Genomic DNA, 18,354 nt, shown 5'->3' with positions numbered 1-18,354 from the left:
AGTTTCCCCCAAGGGGGCGGGCGGGGGACGAGTATGGAGCCGCTCCTGCCCTCCTCTCCGAGCCGGGGAAGAGGAGACGTGAGAGGGAGGATCTGCTGAGTCCAGGCGCCGGCGGGGACTCCGCCGAAGCAGTGGTCTCCCCCGGCCAGTGCCCCGGGGCACTTCGCGAGCACCGCGCCCCTCTCCGCCGCGCCGCCCGAGTCCGCGGTCCAGCCGCGCCGCGCCGCGCGGAGGCGCCCCTGCTTCCCCGCCCCCGACCCGGCGCTCCCGCGCTCCCCCTAGCGGCCGCCGCGCGGCCTCGCTCCGTCCCAGGCTCGTCGGCGGCGCAGCTCACGTGACCGCGCTCCGGGCCTGCGGCCGCTGTCGGTTCCCCCAGTCACCGAGCGAGAGGGAAGAAACAAGATGGCGGCTGAAGGCGATCCGGAGTGGGGCCCCAGCAATTCGGATTGAGCCTTCTCCCTCCACCCGCTTCCGCCGGCCGGGCCCCTCCCGCCCGGCCCCGCGGGCCTCCCCACCCGGCCCCGGCGCCCCCCACCGCCACCCCTCCGCCCGCCCCTCCCCCCTCCGCTTTCCCTTCTCCCCCCGCCTCGGCTCCGACATGAGGGGCCGGCGGGGCAGGCCGCCCAAGCAGCCCGCGGCTCCCGCTGCGGAGCGCTGCACCCCGGCCCCGCCGCCGCCGCCGCCGCCTCCGCCCACGTCCGGACCCATCGGGGGGCTCCGCTCGCGGCACCGCGGCAGCAGCCGGGGCAGGTGGGCCGCCGCCCAGGCTGAGGTGGCGCCCAAGACGCGGCTGAGCTCGCCCAGGGGGGGCAGCAGTAGCCGGAGGAAGCCGCCGCCGCCGCCGCCGCCGGCCCCCCCCAGCACCAGCGCCCCGGGCCGGGGGGGGCGAGGAGGCGGGGGCGGCAGGACGGGGGGCGGGGGCGGCGGCGGCCACCTGGCCCGGACCACCCCGGCCCGGAGGGCCGTCAACAAAGTGGTGTACGATGACCACGAGAGCGAAGAGGAGGAGGAGGAGGAGGAGGACATGGTCTCCGAGGAGGAGGAGGAGGAGGAGGAGGACGGCGACGCCGAGGAGACCCAAGATTCCGAGGACGACGAGGAGGATGAGATGGAGGAGGACGACGATGATTCCGATTATCCGGAGGAGATGGAAGACGACGACGACGACGCCAGTTACTGCACGGAAAGCAGCTTCAGGAGCCATAGCACCTATAGCAGCACTCCAGGTACCCACCCAGCCCAGTTGCTGCAGACTCCTTCCCCACCTCCTCTACCCTCCCCCCTTGCTCACTCCCTCTCTGGTCTCCCCCCACCCCCACCTCCCCCCCCAAACGGAGGGGAAATGCGACGGCACATCAAGTGGCAAAAAACTAGATTTACAAGAGGAAAGAGGCGCATTGTTCAAAATGGAGATTGCATTGTTGCAGTTTGCAGGCCACACACTCGCTCTCTCTTTCTCTCCCCCCAACCCCCTCTTTTTCCTCTTCAAAATTTGTGCCAGTGCAGTGTCTCCACCGGGCAGGATTGAAACTTTGGCACACACATTTCCATTGCATTCATTTTTCTCCCCTTGTTTTGGTTTGGTTTTTGGAATGAAAGAAGCCTCTTGTTTTGCAAACCTCTTTGCATTTCTAATGTGGTTTCTTTTAGATTTTTATTATATATCTGTTCCTTAAAAGGGAATTGAGGATTTAGACAGATTGTGGCACACAGATACACAAAAACATGCCTCTCTTCACACTCCTAGCAGTGTGGTTTTAAAATTGTGTTAAGGAAATGGATCAGTTGGGTTAGTAGGGGAGCCTTATCTGGTCCTGTGTGTTTGTTTTTATTCTCGGGTGCTAATGGGCTCGTGCAACAGTTGCGAGTAAATGGCTGATTAAAAAGCAACGTAGAAAACCAGACGAAACCAAAACGAATTTGGCAGTGCATTCGATTCCAAGTCATTTTGGTAAAATCCAAAATAAAAGTAGGAAAGCGTTAGCAACACGCGGCTTAGCTAATTCGATCCCTTTGCTTCGCCTGAGAAATGCAGTTTCGGATCACCTGTTGCAGAAGATGTATAGTTGATCATGCAGACATAATTGCTGAAGGTGAACTTTTGGACTAACTTCTAAGTTACACAGCAGAAGTACGTGGGGATTTATTACAAAATGACTTTTTTTTTTTCTTTTTTTTCCCCATTCTGTTTCTAAGGATAAGTCTTCCTTGGATGTGTAATGAATTTCTCCAGGGTGACTTCTCTCCCGTTTTCTCACAGAAAGTTTCTCTGGGCTGGTGCTGAGATGCATTTGTTTTGTTTTGTTTTGTTTTGATTTCAAACACACAATTGCTGCTTTGTATGAAATACGCAGTTGCAGGTTACTAAATTGTGAAAAAAAATGTAATTTGTAACAATAATCTACAAGATTCTTCCTTTACATTTTCGTTAGTCTGGATTACCTAAATTAGATTCCAGTTTTACGATCATTTACAAAGTTAAGTTTATGAAGAAATAGGATGTTAACAAAGTAATTAAGGTGTGTCACTGGTTTTAAAAAGAGACTAGGGTAGCAGAAGAGGTTCAATTAAAATATTTCCATTTTTTAATAAATGCTTAACTACTTACGGAGGAGTGTATTAAGCCAGACTAGACTCATAGGGGTTGTCTTAACAGCAAGTGCAGAAGGTAATTTTTTTGCCTGACAGAATAGTTGCCTGCCTTTGCCCCGTTGGGGGGGGGGGGGGGGTGGGGAGAAGGAAGGGAGGCTGGGAGGAGATTGAAGGGAATGAATCAAGTTCAAGTATTTATGTCTTGCATGTAGAAGGAACTGCATGCCACTTTTCATTTCTCGCCAAGTTAGTATCTTTTATAGTAATAGTTTTTACCTTACGAAATCGCATGTGGTTCTTTCTGCCCAGAATTGAAAGACCCATAGAGACTGAATTACACTATCTGAGCAAGTTATTTGGGGCTAGACAGAGCTGAGGCATTTTGGCAGGGTTGTTCAGCTAACTTGGACCTCTCTTTGAGGGACCAGCAGGCAATACTTAGGGTTGAGAGCTTGTGTGTATGCCGACTTAAGTTACAATTTGTGTTTAGGCTTCTTTTAAAAAAAAAAACAAAAACAAAAAGCAAACTTGTATATTTGTGTATTTCCGTGACATTTTGTTTTTATTAATGATATTTGTATCCTACCTGGTAGGATTCTTGTCCTATGTTTACATGAAGTTAAGGATTATATCTTTTTGTATTAATCTTCTATCCCTTGAAGTTCCTAGTACAGTGTCTTGCACATAGCAGCCACTCATCAAAGATTGGTTAGATAAATGATTGTTAGGTAAGAGCTGTAATAGATGGAAGTTTTGATAATTCTGCAATGGGCGCCATAGCTCCTAAATATTGGGGATTTGGGAAACTAAAAATTAGTCTAAGTAAATTTTGATAGTTTGACCAGTGAGTGTTTTTAGTAGCAGAGTTAGTGTGTTTCGTTTACACTATTTCCTATTTCGTACGGCTATTTCATATTACCTGCCAGGCATTTGCCTCTCTTTATTGGATGTGGTGTTAACTTGTTGGATGATTTACTTTTTGAAGCACATTATTTCTCAAGATCAGGGTAAAAGGGATCATGCATTTTGTGTTCTAAACTTTGAGAATATGTCCACTTGGCTGGAATGAGTAACAGTGCGTGACAGTGAGTTGTTGAGGCTGAGCACGAGTTTCATTGGTTGTATTGTCTGTGCTTCCAGACAATAAAGGCTGGGAAGGAGGCTGTCAGCTAAATGTGTATATGTGTATGCTTGGGAAGAAAAAAACATTGTGGGACTTGATATCCCAAGAGCACATAAAGAACTAGGATTGGTGGCTTTGAATCCTGTACTGTCAAAGCTACTGTCAAAGGATTACTCTTTATTGGTAATTTAGAACAACTTGATTAATTTTTGTAGACTAGAACTTTGGCTTAAGTACTAACATGTTAAATTCCCAGCAAAAGAAATTATTCACTATTTTATTCGTCTATTGACTACTGTGTAGGTAATATGACTATTCATGATGCAAAGACGTTGGTTGGTACTGCAAGCTTACTTTTCTAAAACCGTCAATTTTTTTTTAAAGTTTATTTATTTTGAGAGAGAGAGCGCATACGAGCAGGGGAGGGGCAGAGAGCGAGAGCGAGAGCATCCCAAGCAGGCTCTGTATTTGGGTCCACAAAGGGCTCAGACTCCTGAACCGTGAGATCGTGACCTGAGCCGAAATCAAGACTGGCTCAACGGACTGAGCCACCCAGGTGCCCCCCACCGTCGATTTTTTTTTTTAAGTTTTTTTTTTTTTTTTTTTTTTTTTTTTGGTAATCTCTATTCCCAATGGGTAGAGATCAAGAATGGCATGCTCCACCAACTGAGCCAGCTAGGTACCCCTAAAATCATAGATTAACAAGTTTTTTTTCATTGGAGAGTTAAAGGTTTACCTTTTATGGAGAAAAATTTTATTTTATTTTATTTTATTTTTTTATTTTTTTTTCAACGTTTTTTATTTATTTTTGGGACAGAGAGAGACAGAGCATGAATGGGGGAGGGGCAGAGAGAGAGGGAGACACAGAATTGGAAACAGGCTCCAGGCTCTGAGCCATCAGCCCAGAGCCTGATGCGGGGCTCGAACTCACGGACCGTGAGATCGTGACCTGGCTGAAGTCAGACGCTTAACCGACTGTGCCACCCAGGCGCCCCTGGAGAAAAATTTTAAATGGGTACATAAGGTATTCACATGACAGTATGATAGAGATGACAGTTTGTTAATATAAAATTGAAATCATCTAGTTTTTTCAGCTAGAGGCATTTGGCTAAAAAGTCTTTTATTTATTTTTATTGTTTAATTTAGAATATTTTAGCCTGTAGGTTTTATGATATATTTTGTCAACACACTGAGAAAGACTATATAGAAAATGTGTTTTATTTTTTATTTTTATTTATTTTTTAAATGTTTATTTTTGAGTGGGGTGCCTGGGTGGCTCAGTCAATTAAGTGTACGACTTTGGCTCAGGCTGTGATCTCACGGTCTGTGAGTTCGAGCCCCACGTCGGGCTCTGTGCTGACATCCCAGAACCTGGAGCCTGCTTCAGATCTGTGTCTCCCTCTCTTTCTCTGCTCCTTCCCTGCTCACGCTCTGTCTCTGTTTCTCAAAAGTAAATAAATGTTTAAAAAAAAATTAAAAAAACTAAAAATGTTTATTTTTGAGAGAGAGAGAAAGTACGAGCAGGGGAGGGAAGCGGGTGGACAGAGCGTCTGAAGCAGGCTCTGTGCTGACAGTAGAGAGCCGGATGCGGGGCTGGAACTCATGAACCATGAGATCATGACCGGAGCTGAAGTCAGACACTTAATCGACTGAGCCATCCAGGCGCCCCAAAAATGTGTTTTAATAGGCATTTGGTGGAATTCTGGCAGCACCTTAAAATCAAGCATTTGCTAAATTAAAAAAATTAAATCGTACTTGAAACTGAATTTTTTTTTTTTTCATGTAACTTGTGTGGGACTTCTGAGGTATTATACTTAGTTGGAATTATGAAATTTGTAACCTCTGATGACTTCAGAAAGCCAAAGACCTGGTGGTACCCTGGGAGAGTAGGTGATTTATATCCTCTAAGGATTATGACAGAGAACAGTGACCTCTATGCCATGAACGAACTGTAGATTTATCTGAAGCAGAATTTGTTACTGGTTTGGCATTATTTATTCCAACCAGTGTCAACCAAGTATCTTTTCAGTGTTTGTGTAATTCCTGATTGCTACAAGTCAACTACAAAATGCAGTAGAGATTTAGAGGAGGATGAGATCATACCCTCTTTGGGGGAGTTGGTGTGGGTATATGCTTTCTGGATGGGCATGTGCAAGGTGATGATGGATAGACCAAGGGAGGGAGGAACATGAACTAAGGCACTGATTTTTTTTTTTTTTTTAAAGATTTTCTTTTTAAGTAACCTCTACACCCATCGTGGGGCTTGAACCCACAACCCTGAGATCACGAGTCACATGCTCCACAGACTGAGCCAGCTAGGCACTGATTTTAAAGTGTGGGCAGTCTTCAGTAACCTGGTTTAGCAAGAGCATGAGCATGTAAATAAGAAACTGTAGGAGTGCCTGCATGGCTCAGTTGGTTAAGTATCTGGCTCTTGATTTCAGCTCAGGTCGTGATCTCACACTTCGTGGGTTTGAGACCCACGTCGGGCTCTGTGCTAACAGCTCAAAGCTTGCTTGGGATCCTCTCTCTCTCTCTTTTTCTCCCTTTCTCCCTTTCTCCCCCCCCCCCCCCCCCCCCCCGCTCTTGCTCTCAAAATAAATGTGCATTAAGAGAAAATTAAAAAAAACAAACAAACTGTAAAGGTCTGTCGTTGGGCAGTATCTAGAGAACCAGGCTATAGTGTTTGTACTTTCCGACTCTCATCTGTAGGGTAAATATCAGGCTGGATCAGTGATCCTCTGTCATTTTTCATTCCTGGAACACCCGGGGGATGTGCTGTATTCCCATCAGCAGCACGCAGGAGAATGAAACAAAACCAAATCAAATCATGGAGACTTTTGTTAAGTCACCATTGCAGCCAGCTCATTCCCCCCAAATTGAGAGTATTACTGGAGGAGGTAGTTTCTGAAGCTGCCCCCTACCCCATCTGTTTCAATTCTGTTTCATTTGCGGGTATTGGTGATCGATCAGAAGATCTGGAAACAAGTGGAGTATGATTTTAGTAGGATGTTAGCAAGTTTAGCATGGCTTCTGTTCTGCAGGTTGGATTGGAGGGTGAGGTAGCCAGTGGGGATCCGGAGGGGTTTGGAAGCACTGAATGGAAGATCAGTTCAGGAGGTTCCTCAGAGTTCTCCAGGCCTCGACAACATCAGAAGTGTAGACAGAGGAATGCGTCACATAGGCTTCTGGAGGAACGGTCGTGTTTTGAGTGGCAATAGGAATTCAGGATTATAAGGGAAATGAGTGGGATCTGTTTTCAGGTATCTGTATCTGAAGAGGTTAAACATGAGAAGTAAAAGAAAGAAAATGAGGGCCTCAACGAGTTATTAAAAAGTTGGGCAGCCTGATCTGTGAGTGGCGAGCAGGGACATCTGAGGTATGCAGTAGTACGCTGTCTTGTGTACAGTTTGCGTTCATCTTCTTTCCCGGGATGTACTTGGAAGTGGACCTATGTACTGAAATGTGTACGGACGGCGGGACTGGGGTTGTTGAGGCCAGGAGCTCTGATCTAGTCTAGTAGACTGTCTTTTCGTCTTCAGTACCTTGTGTGCTCCCTGTGTCTGCGGATCCCTGGAGGGGGTGTACAGGGGCTGTAAGGTGGTGATTGTGGTGGGGGACTCAGACCGGAGCAGATCCTAGCAGACACCCTCTTTGCATTGAATTGATTCCTCCCTTCTTGCCCCTTAGCCAAGCCTGAACCCCGAATCCCGCTTCCTGCTTTCCAGGAGGCATCTCCCAGAAGTCTTCCCAGAGTACTGTTGCTCACCTTGGTCTTTTTTTCTCTTTGAATGCCTGCTTATAGCCTATATCATAGGCTCACCTTCATAGTTGAGCACTAGTTTAGCATTGACCCTCATTCTAATTTTTTCATGCTTTCAGTTCTTTAAAATGGTTAAGCCTCAGGAGGCAGAACATTTCTTTAAGAAAACACAAAACTTACACTTGCAGAATGCACTTTAAGATTTTATCTTTTTAAGTAATCTCTACACCCAATGTGGGACTTGAACTCATAACCCCAAGATAACTGAGCCAGCCAGGCATCCCGGCAAAATGCACTTTAAAAGTGCGTATATGTAAAATCATATAGAAAGAATGAAAGTGCCTATAACTCGATGTAATTATGTTTTAATTGTTTTGTTTATTGGTATATGTAAAATTATTTTATATTTTTCTAGCTATTAAGTTCTGTTACTCAAATATTACGTTTTGACTACTGAATGATTTTTTAAAATAGTAACAGTAATAGCTAACATTGATTGGACACCTAAATTACTGAATAACTCTCAAACAGTATTTATTATTTTTTAATTTTTTAAATGTTTTATTTATTTATTTTTAGAGAGAGCATGTGCATGTCTGCGCACAAGCATGCATGAGTGGGAGGGGGGCAGAGAGAGAATCCCAAGCAGTCTCCATGCTATAAGTTTAGAGTCCCACTTGGGGCTGGATCTCACTAACCATGAAATCTTGACCTGAGGCAAAATCAAGAGTCAGAGGTTTAGCCAAGTGAACCACCCAGGAACCCCAATAATTCCATTTTTTTAAGTCTTTTTTTTTTTTTAAGTTTATTCATTTTTGAGAGACAGAGAGAGAGAGAGAATGGGGGAGGGGCAGAGAGAGGGAGAGAGAGAGAGAGAGAATCCCAAACAGGTACCATGCTGTCAGCAAAGAGTCCACTGTGGGGCTTGAACTCACAAACCCGTGAGGTCATGATCTAAGCTGAAATCAAGAGTCGGACGCTTAACCAACTGAGACACCCAGGCACCCCCCAATAATTCCATTTTTTGAAACAACAGCTTTATTGATATAAATATATATTTCATAAAATCCACCCTTTTTTAAAGTGTCTAATCGAGTGTTTTTTAATATATTCACAGAGTTGTGCAGCCATCGGCATTCCCTAATTTCATACCAGTTTTTCATATCTTCCCCCAAAAGAAACCCATACCCATAGCAGTCAGTCCCGGTTCTCTCTTTCCTCCATTGCCACCCCCTGACAATAACTATTTTCATTCTGTGTTGATTTGTCTTTTTTGGATGAAATTTCATATACATGGAATCATACAACATGTAGCTTCTTTCACTTAGCATAATGTTTTGAAGGCTCATGCATGTTGTAGCATGTAGCAGTACTATATTTGAATCATAGTCCATTATATGGACATACCACATTTTGTTTATCCGTTCGTCCAGTGACGGAAATTTGAACTGTTTCCACTTTTTGCCTGTTAACGAATAATGCTGACATCAACATTTTGTGTATAGGTTTTTGTCTCCACAGTGTTTTCATTTCTTAAGGGTATAACCTGGGAGTGGAATTGGCGGATCATTATAAATACAGTCTTGATAAAATCATTTTGATCAGACATTTTGTTACGATAGTTTTAAAACCGTTCTCTTACGATGAATGAGAGCTGGGTTGTAAGTCTTTCATATTATCTGTGATTTTTGGACTGCCTTAGGTCATTTTGGATAATTTATTCCGGAAGGATTTGTCAGAAGACTACTGTGAGTGGAGTCATACCATTGATTTCCACACTGTGAGTGTAGGGACTTGTGGCAGGCCACCTGCGTGTGTGAGCCCACCACAAAATTTTAGGCTGTTAAGATGTATGAGAATCTGAGGAGTATAGATAAATTTTGTGTGTGTCAAGGATCTAAAGAGGTAGCATGGAGCATAGAGATTTAAAGTGGAGAATCTGGACCAGACTTCATGAATTTGAATCTGGGCTCTGTGGTGAATGGGCCATTTGCTTAACAGTGTCTCACTTTGCTCATTTCCTCATAAAATGGAGATATCATAGCATTTGATTCAGGGTGTTGTGAGGATTAAATGGTTAATACATGTGAAACGCCTCGGACAGTGGCACATGGCATAAAGATTCAACGGATAGTAGCTATTATTATCTGTTGATACGTTCCTGAACTGAAGATGGAGATTCTGTGAAGATATCAGGGCCTTAATTCCAGTCTAGTGAAGTAGTATTTTATTCTGTCAGAAGATGTCATCCTATTCGCCAGGTCTAAAAATATTTTGAGGACCCCATTTAAGTAAAAATATGCATTAAAACAGAGCTTTAATACCCCCCAAAAAGAAATATTGAATGTTTAACTTACCCATTAAAAAAATTTGGTTTACTTCACATCTGATTTATTCCAGAACTATTATAAATAATGTATTTCCTTCAGTTATTTGCAGCGGTCATTAAAGTAATAGAAAGCACTCTTGCTACTCTAACTCTTTGGTAGTTCGTGCTGCCTTTCTCTGCCTGTTCCTTCAACACCAGTTTTCCAGGTTTTCAAACCAGCCCATGCATGGCCCTCTCACCATCTCCCTTCTTCCCCGGGGAGCTCATCTGTTTTCAAGTTGTTTTTAAGAATTGTGGTGAAAAATTATAAAAATAGTGCAGATTTACTCTTTTGGGAAAATACACATAATACAAAGATGAAAATGAAAATCTATAATCTCACCAACCAGAGGTAACTACCAGGAATGTTTTTATACCATTTCCTATAACATGTTTTTACCTACATATTTTTAAAAAGGTACAACTAGGATTATATCAGACAAACTGTTTTTAATATATAGCAAGATTTTCCCCTGTCACGGTCTTTATCAAGGTAGTGTATGAACATAGGTAACATAAATTAAAATTGTATTAAAGGCTCATAGTGAACAAAAGCAGCTCCCTGCCTCTACCTCTTTCCACCCAAGACCCCTCCAAAGGTGACTTTCAATTCTTGTAGCTGTATCCCCCCCCCCCCCCCCCCGGGATTTACCACAATATTTTAAAATAATATGCTTATATTTGGTTTGTCAGTTTCTGACATTTCTCTTTTGACTTTGTTAATGATAGATGAAGATTTAGCCTTATTATAATTACCCTTTTCCATATCTTCTCATTATAGCATGATTTTTGGATAAATGTTGAGGAATATATTACATTATCATAAGTATGTAAATATTGACAGTTGAACCAAATACTGTGCTATAATTATAATTATTATTACTAACTATTTTCCTGGAGTTCATTGCCTTATTTTTTTACTTGGTTAATGTTCTATGTATCTAGCCCAGTGCACTGTCAAGTCTGTAAAATATCTCCTATTTTCTAAACTGTCAAATGTAACAGTTCCATGGGTGCCTGGCTGGCTCAGTTGGTAGAGCATGCGACTCTTGATCTTGGGGTTGTGAGTTTGAGTCCCACATTGGGTTTAGAGATTACTTAAAAATAAAATGTTTAAAAAAAAATAACAGTTCCATGTTTTTTGCTTGTTGATCTCCCTTCTGCACCCCTCTCCATTTATGCTTTCACCTGAACTGATTGCTCTCATAGATTTTTTGAACATCACATTGGAACTTCTTTTTTGCTGCTTCCCCATGTAGACTCTGTTTTTTGAGTCTTACATTTTTCCTGATCTACTTCTCTTTTTCAGCACAACCTCTAGTTGCTTCCTAAGAATGGATGTGCATGAGAAATAAACTTAAAAAAAAAATCATTTATGTTTAAAATGCCCTTTGCAACTCTAATACTTGATAGATAGTTTGGCTGGGTATATAGGATCCTAAATTTAAAAATCAGTTTCACTTGAAAGAGTTGCTTGATTGTATTCCAGAATCTAGTGTTGCTGCTGAGAAGTCTAGGGCCATTCTGATGACTTTCTTCACGTGTGACTTGTTTTTTTCCTTTGTAAAGTTTTTAGGCTCTTTTTATGGTCTCTACTTTCATGAGGTTTTTCAGTAATACCATATCCCTTGATGTAGGTTTTTGTTTCATTAATTGTGCTGGGTGCTTGGTGGTCCATCTCCCTTCTTTTTAATTAAAAAATTTTTTATTTTATTTTAAGTAAACTGGACACCACGTGTGGGGCTCAGACTCAGGACCCTGAGATCAGGAGTCCTATACTCTACACCCTCCACCCACTGAGCCATCTTGGCACTTTTGGTGGGCCCTTTTAAAATGGAGATTTATTTGTGTTCTTTAATTTTGGGAAAGTTTTTTCTGTTATTTGCTCATTTGCCCCCAAATTTGCTTTGTTTTCTTCTTGGACTCCTAGTTAGGTGTTGGATCTGTTAGACTGATCTTACTAAGTTTCTTGTCGTTTTAGATTTTTTTTTTTGTCTTTTTGTCCTTTTGGTCTGCTTTCGGGGCGATTTCTTTCTTTTTCTTTTCCAGACTTTCTGTTAAGTTTTTATTTCAGCTATCAGATATTTAATTTCTAATCTTTTAAAAAATTTTTTTATGGAGTGCCTGGGTGGCTCAGTTGGTTAAGTGTCCTACTTCGGCTTACGTCAAGATCTCATGGTTCGTGGAAGGCAGCTATGCTCACCCTGTACCACCAACGCTCACGGTTCGTGGGTTTGAGCCCAATATCGGGCTCTGGGCTGACAGCTCAGAGCCTGGAGCCTGCTTCGGACTCTGCATCTTCCTCTCTCTCTGTCCCTCCCCCGCTTGTGCTCTGTGTCTCTGTCTCTCAAAAAGAAACGTTAAAAAATTAAAAAAAAAAATTTTATTGTAACTAGGCTCCATGACCAACATGGGGCTTGAATTCATGACCCTGAAACCAAGAGTTGTACACTTCTACCTACTGAACCAGCCAGGCACCCAGTTATTTAATTTCTAAAAGTTGCTTTTTTTTGTTGCCTTTTTATAGAAGCATCCTGTTTAACGATATATTTTCTTATGTTTCTTATTAATGGTAATTAAAAAAGTATTGAAGTACACCTTTCATATATAATAAAATTCACCCTTTTTAGTATATAATTTTGACTCTCAGTTTTGGCAAACACATACAAGGCTGTGCACCGCCATGTTAATTCCATGTTAATTTGCATTTACCTAGTGATTAATGATGCTTAATATCTTTTCATATACTTATTTGCTTGTCTGTGAAGCAAATCTTTGGTGAGGTGTCTGTTGAAATATTCTGCCCAATTTTTAATTATTGAATTACTGAAATATTTAATTTTTATTATTGAATTTGGAAAGTTTAGCTAACAATAATTATTTATGTTACATAACTTCCCAAAGCTTTTTCCTCTGTTCCTATGTTAGATCATCCTCTTCTTGGAAGTAATGCCCTTTCTTATCTTCTTATCTCTCTGATGACATTTATTATAGTTTTCTTGAGCTTTTTTTTTTTTTTTTGTTACCTCAGATTCCATTCTTTTTGTTTTGCTTGTTGTTGTTTGTTTTAAATGTTTATTTTTGAGAGAGAGAGAGATCTAGAGAGTGTGTGCGATGAGTGGGGAGGGGCAGAGAGAGAGGGAGACAGAGGATCTGAAGCAGGTTCTGTACTGACTGACAGAGAGCCCGATGTGGGGCTTGAACCCATGAACAGCGAGATCATGACCTGAGCTAAAGTCAGATGCTTAACCAGTTGAGCCACCCAGGTGTCCAATTTGTTGTTGTTGTTTTGTTTTAGTAGGCTCCATATCCAATGTGGGGTTTGAACTCACAACCCTGAGATCGAGTCACATGCTCTACTGACTGAACCAGCCAGGTGCCCCAGATTCCATTCTTCTCTTTCAGTTTTCTCTCCTTAATAGTGGAGGCTTTTTTTGGATACCATGAACCTTAGCTGTTCATGGAGTGAGACACTGAATAGCACCCACTCTGGGTAATGGGTGGCCATGGTTTCTCAACTGGTAAGTTTCACTGTAAAGTGATTGGGGAGTGAGACTTCCTTTTCTTTGGTGGAACCCCAGATACCAGTATTTCTTATTTTTGTGTATTTTCATTTTTCTCTTTTTATTTTTCTCCTGTGAGTCTGTTTGCTTTCTTAAGGGAAGATTTCTTAAATTTCTTGCCTGTGGCTGGAACTTAGGGGTCTGAGAGAGTGTGTATGCCCAGTATCCTGGGAAATTAGATGACGGAAGGTGGCTAGGGCTCTCACGTGTATGCACGTGTCACTAAATTTCCCATTAGGAACCCTGAATTAGCTGTCTGATTCCTCCCCTCCACTTCTGAAAGTTCTTCCTCTCTGCGAAGTCAGATTCCTCTTCTCCCAGTTCCACATTCCACAAAGTCTCAAAAATTGCTTTACTGCTTATGTCTTCTCTCCTCTATTTTTTTTTTTTTGTTACTTTCTCCCTTCTCCACTTGTCTTGAGATACAGTTGACATATAACATTAAAGTAGTTGTGTACAACATAATGATTTGATATATACTGGAAAATGATTACTGCAATAAGTTAACATCTATCACTTAATGTAGTTAAAAACTTTTTTTCTTGGGACACCTGGGTAGCTCAGTTGGTTAAGTGTCTGACTTCGGCTCAGGTCATGATCTCACAGCTCGTGAGTTCAAGCCTCGCGTCGGGCTTGGAACCTGGAGCCCATTTTAGATTCTGTGTCTCCCTTTCTCTCTGCCCCTCCTACTCATACTCTGTCTCTCAAAACTAAACGTAGGGGTGTCTGGGTGGCTCAGTCGGTTAAGCGTCCGACTTCAGCTCAGGTCATGATTTCACAGTCCGAGTTTGAGCCCCGTGTCGGGCTCTGTGCTGACAGCTCAGAGTCTGGAGCCTGCTTTGGATTGTGTCTCCCTCTCTCTCTGCCCCTCCCCTGCTCATGCTCTGTCTCTCTCTGTCTCAAAAATAAATAAAAACATTAAAAAAAAAAACAGTGTAAAAAAATTATTAAATTTTTTTTCTTGTGATGAGAACTTTTTAAGACCTCTTTTTTTTTTATTGTTAGCCACTCAAATTTTTATTTATTTATTTATATTTATGTATTTATTTATTTATTTATTATTTAAAAAAATTTACATCCAACTTAGCATATAGTGCAACAATTTCAGGAGTAGATTCCTTAGTGCCCCTTACCCATTTAGCCCATCCACCCTCCCACACCCCCTCCAGTAACCCTCAGTTTGTTCTCCCTATTTATGAGTCTTCTGTTGTGTCCCCCTCCCTGTTTTTATATTATTTTTGTTTCCCTTCCCTTATGTTCACCTGTTTTGTCTCTTAAAGTTCTCATATGAATGAAGTCACATGATTTTTTTCTTTCTCTGACTAATTTCACTTAGCGTAATACCCTCCAGTTCCATCCACATAGTTGCAGATGGCAAAATTTCACTCTTTTTGATTGCCGAGTAATACTCCATTGTGTATGTATACACTACATCTTCTTTGCCCATTCATCCATCAATGGACATTTGGGTTCTTTCCATACTTTGGCTATTGTTGTTAGTGCTGCCATAAACATGGGGGTGCATGTGCCCTCCGAAACATCACACCTGTATCCCGTGGATAAATGCCTAGTAGTGCAGTTGCTGGGCTGTAGGGTAGTTCTATTTTTAGTTTTTTGAGGAACCTCCATGCTGTTTTCCAGAGTGGCTGTACTGATGTACCTTCCCAGTAACAGTGCACAAGGTTTCCCTTTTCTCCACACCCTTGCCAACACATGTTATTTCTTGCCTTTTTGATAATGGCCATTTAACAGTTCTGAGGTGATATCTCATTGTGTTTTTTTTTCTCTTTGTTCTAGTATGTCTTTGCCTTTTGTATTTCTTCACTGTTAATTTTCCAAGTGTTAAGAGGAAAAGGATGTTAACTTATGTTATAATTTAGTCATATATAAAGTCTCTGTAAGTATTTACTTACAATGCAATTATAAAAAAGTTTAAAAAATTTAATACTTAGTGTGCAGGGTACTGGTTAAAAACTTCAAAGAGATGCAGACACGGATAAGAAACGGCCTTTGCAGGGGCACCTGGGTGGTGCAGTTGGGCTCAGGTCGTGATCAGAGGGTTGTGGGATCAAGCCCTGTGTGGGGCTTCATGCTGAGCATAGAACCTGCTGAAGATTCTCTCCCCTCCCCCTTCCTCTGCCCCTCTCCCCCTCTCCCCCACTCTCTCTCTCTCTCTCTCAAACAAACAAACAGACAAAAAAAAAAAAAAAAACCCAAAAAGAAATGGTCCTTGCTTTCAGGGCATTTATTCTTTTGAAGAAGGAATGATAGCACAGTGCATAAATAACTATAACATGGGGCACCTGGGTGGCTTGTTGCTTGAGTGTCCGACTTCTGTTCAGGTCATGATCTTGTGGTCCATGAGTTTGAGCCCTTGCGTCGGCTCTGTGTTGACAGCTCAGAGCCTGGAGCCTGCTTCAGATTCTGTGTCTCCCTCTCTCTCTCTCTGCCCCTCCCCTACTCATGCTCTGTCTCTCTCTGTCTCTCTCTCTCTCAAAAATAAATAAAGATAAGAAAAAAAATAACTATAATGTAGGGTAGACCATGGTAAGTGTTGTAAGAAAAAGAGAAATTAGGGAGAGAAGTCACGTTCTATTGGGAGATCAGAACCAGTGTCAAGAATAAGGTTGAACTTTAGATATGCTTTGTAAGTTGGGTAAGATTTCTCCAAGTAGAGGTTGAATAAGAGAAAGGAGGATATGAATTATAACAGATGGACAGAAAGATGCCTGTTTAGGGTCTACATGCTTGTGGTTTGAGTGTTCAGCTAAGGCTATAGAGAAAGGGAGATTGTATTTGGGTCCAATTTGAATGAATGCCAGTCTGAGAAATTTGTACTTAGTTGACAGTCATTGAGTGTTTTAAAAGTGGAACATGTCATGATAAAGCTGATTAAAAAAAAAAAAAGTCTGGCTTTGGTTTATAGGATTTATGTAATTAGGTATAGCATTTTTTAAAAGTTTATTTATTTTGGGAAAGAGCACATGTGCACCAACAGGGAAAGAGCAGAGAGAGGGGGAGAGAGAAGATCCCAAGCTGGCTCTGTGTTGTGAACACAGAGCCTGACTCGAGGCTTGAACTCATGAACCGTGAGATCATGACCTGAACTGAAATCAAGAGTTGAACACTTAAACAACTGAGCCACTGAAGTGCCGCATATAGGATGTTTGTAATAGGAGAAGACTGATAGAATATGACTTTTAATAACTACGTAAGATTCCATCCTAAGGCTTTGTCAAAATAGTTAAGCTGTACTCTGTTTACTGGCTATGGTTGCCTTCAGTGGCTATTCTTTTAGATAGATCTTGGTTCGCATCCCTGATTTTTTTTTAAGGCTTCACTATGTATTATTAATATATTATAAATAGTATGTAAAATACATATATGTAATATATACTATGCATGTTATAATATGTATGTAACATGATATACCATTATATTATAAATACAGTAAATATATTTTCACCAGCCGTATACAAATATCTATTTCACCAGCTGTCATTTTGCCAGCACTGGTTATTTATAAAGCATCTTTGCATTCGATGGGTTAAAAGCTCTCTTGTTTGAATTTGCATTTCTTTGCTAATAAAATTTAATACTTTCGTGGCCTCTGATGTCAAAATCTATTTGTAGTCATGATTTCTTTCCTGTGTTTTAGCTCATTAGTGGGTGAATACTTCTTGCACCCCTCCACTTAGATCTTCTATAGACACATCACATTGAACGTGTTCCAAATAGAATTCATTCTTTAGTGACCACTCCCAACGTCCCATTTCCTTGTTCGGCAAATAACGGCACTGCCCACTGAATTGCCCAAGTCAGAAGTGAGGAAGTAACAAACTCCTCCCTACGCCTCACCCTCAGTGTGCAGGACTGGCATCAGGTCCTATTCAGTTCACATATCTTTTAACTCTTCTGTCCATTCATGCTAATGGTTCCCTAAATCAGGCCCTCTTCATCCATCACTTGGCTTCTTGAAGGAACCAGCTTGCCTGCCTGACCTGCTTTCATTTCATTTATGTCCCAACTTCATCTTCTGTTGCTTCACTGATTTGTTCAATTAAAAAAAACTATTAAGTGCCTGCTGTGTTCCAGGCACTATCTGGAATAGAGCTGAGAATGAATCAGATAAGGCCCCTGCCCTGATGTGGCAGGGAAGGCACAGTGCGTCAGTAAGAGAAGTGTTTTGCAAGGGGGCACGTAAATATGATCTAGTCTGTGGGGGTCAGAGAAAGCCTCCCTGAAGAGCTGACAGTTAAGCTCAAAATTAAAGAGAGGAAAGAAGATTGTAGGCCCTAGGATCATCACGTGCCGTGGACTGGAGGGAAAACCGTGAAGGGTTTTAAGTAAGAAGTAATGTGATTAGATTTGTGTTTTAATTTATTTTTTAAGGTTTTATCTATTTTTATTATATTTTATTAAAAAAAATTTTTTTTTTTAACGTTTATTTATTTTTGAGACAGAGAGAGAGCATGAACAGGGGAGGGTCAGAGAGAGGGAGACACAGAATCTGAAACAGGCTCCAGGCTCTGAGCTGTCAGCACAGAGCCCGACGCGGGGCTCGAACTCACGGACCGCGAGATCATGACCTGAGCCGAAGTCGGCCGCTTAACCGACTGAGCCACCCAGGCGCCCCATATTTTTATTATATTTTAATGTTTATTTATTTTTGAGAAAGAGAGATGGAGAGCAAGCAGGGGAGGGGCAGAGAGAGAAAGAGGGAGACAGAATCCCAAGGAGGCTCCTCACTGTCAGTGCAGAGCCCAATGTGGGGCTCGAACTCAAGAACCGTGAGATCATGACCTGAGCAGAAGTTGGATGCTTAACTGACTGAGCCACCCAGACACCCAGGTTTTATTGATTTATTTTTTTAAAAAATAATCTCTACACTCACCTGGGGCCCGAGCTCACAACTCCAAGATCAAAAGTTGCCTGTTCCACCGAC

The 18,354-nt window shown here is 42.1% G+C and overlaps 1 protein-coding gene across 20 annotated transcripts in view; it reads left to right on the top strand.

Moving 5' to 3' along the window:
* The first annotated feature begins 379 nt into the window (after window positions 1-379).
* BPTF (bromodomain PHD finger transcription factor) overlaps window positions 380-18,354 on the top strand; it is a 147,988-nt gene continuing 130,013 nt past the window's right edge. For all 20 annotated transcript variants that reach the window (XM_043585037.1, XM_043585034.1, XM_043585033.1 and 17 more), the window contains exon 1: window positions 380-1,226. In XM_043585037.1, the coding sequence (XP_043440972.1) occupies window positions 599-1,226 (628 nt within the window). In that variant the 5' untranslated portion in view covers window positions 380-598. The remainder of the gene's footprint in view (window positions 1,227-18,354) is intronic.

This window comes from Prionailurus bengalensis, chromosome E1 (genome assembly GCF_016509475.1).
Source record: "Prionailurus bengalensis isolate Pbe53 chromosome E1, Fcat_Pben_1.1_paternal_pri, whole genome shotgun sequence".
NCBI lineage: Eukaryota > Metazoa > Chordata > Mammalia > Carnivora > Felidae > Prionailurus > Prionailurus bengalensis.
The sequence above is the reverse complement of the archived record's forward strand: the minus strand, read 5'-3'. Positions and strand labels throughout refer to the sequence as shown.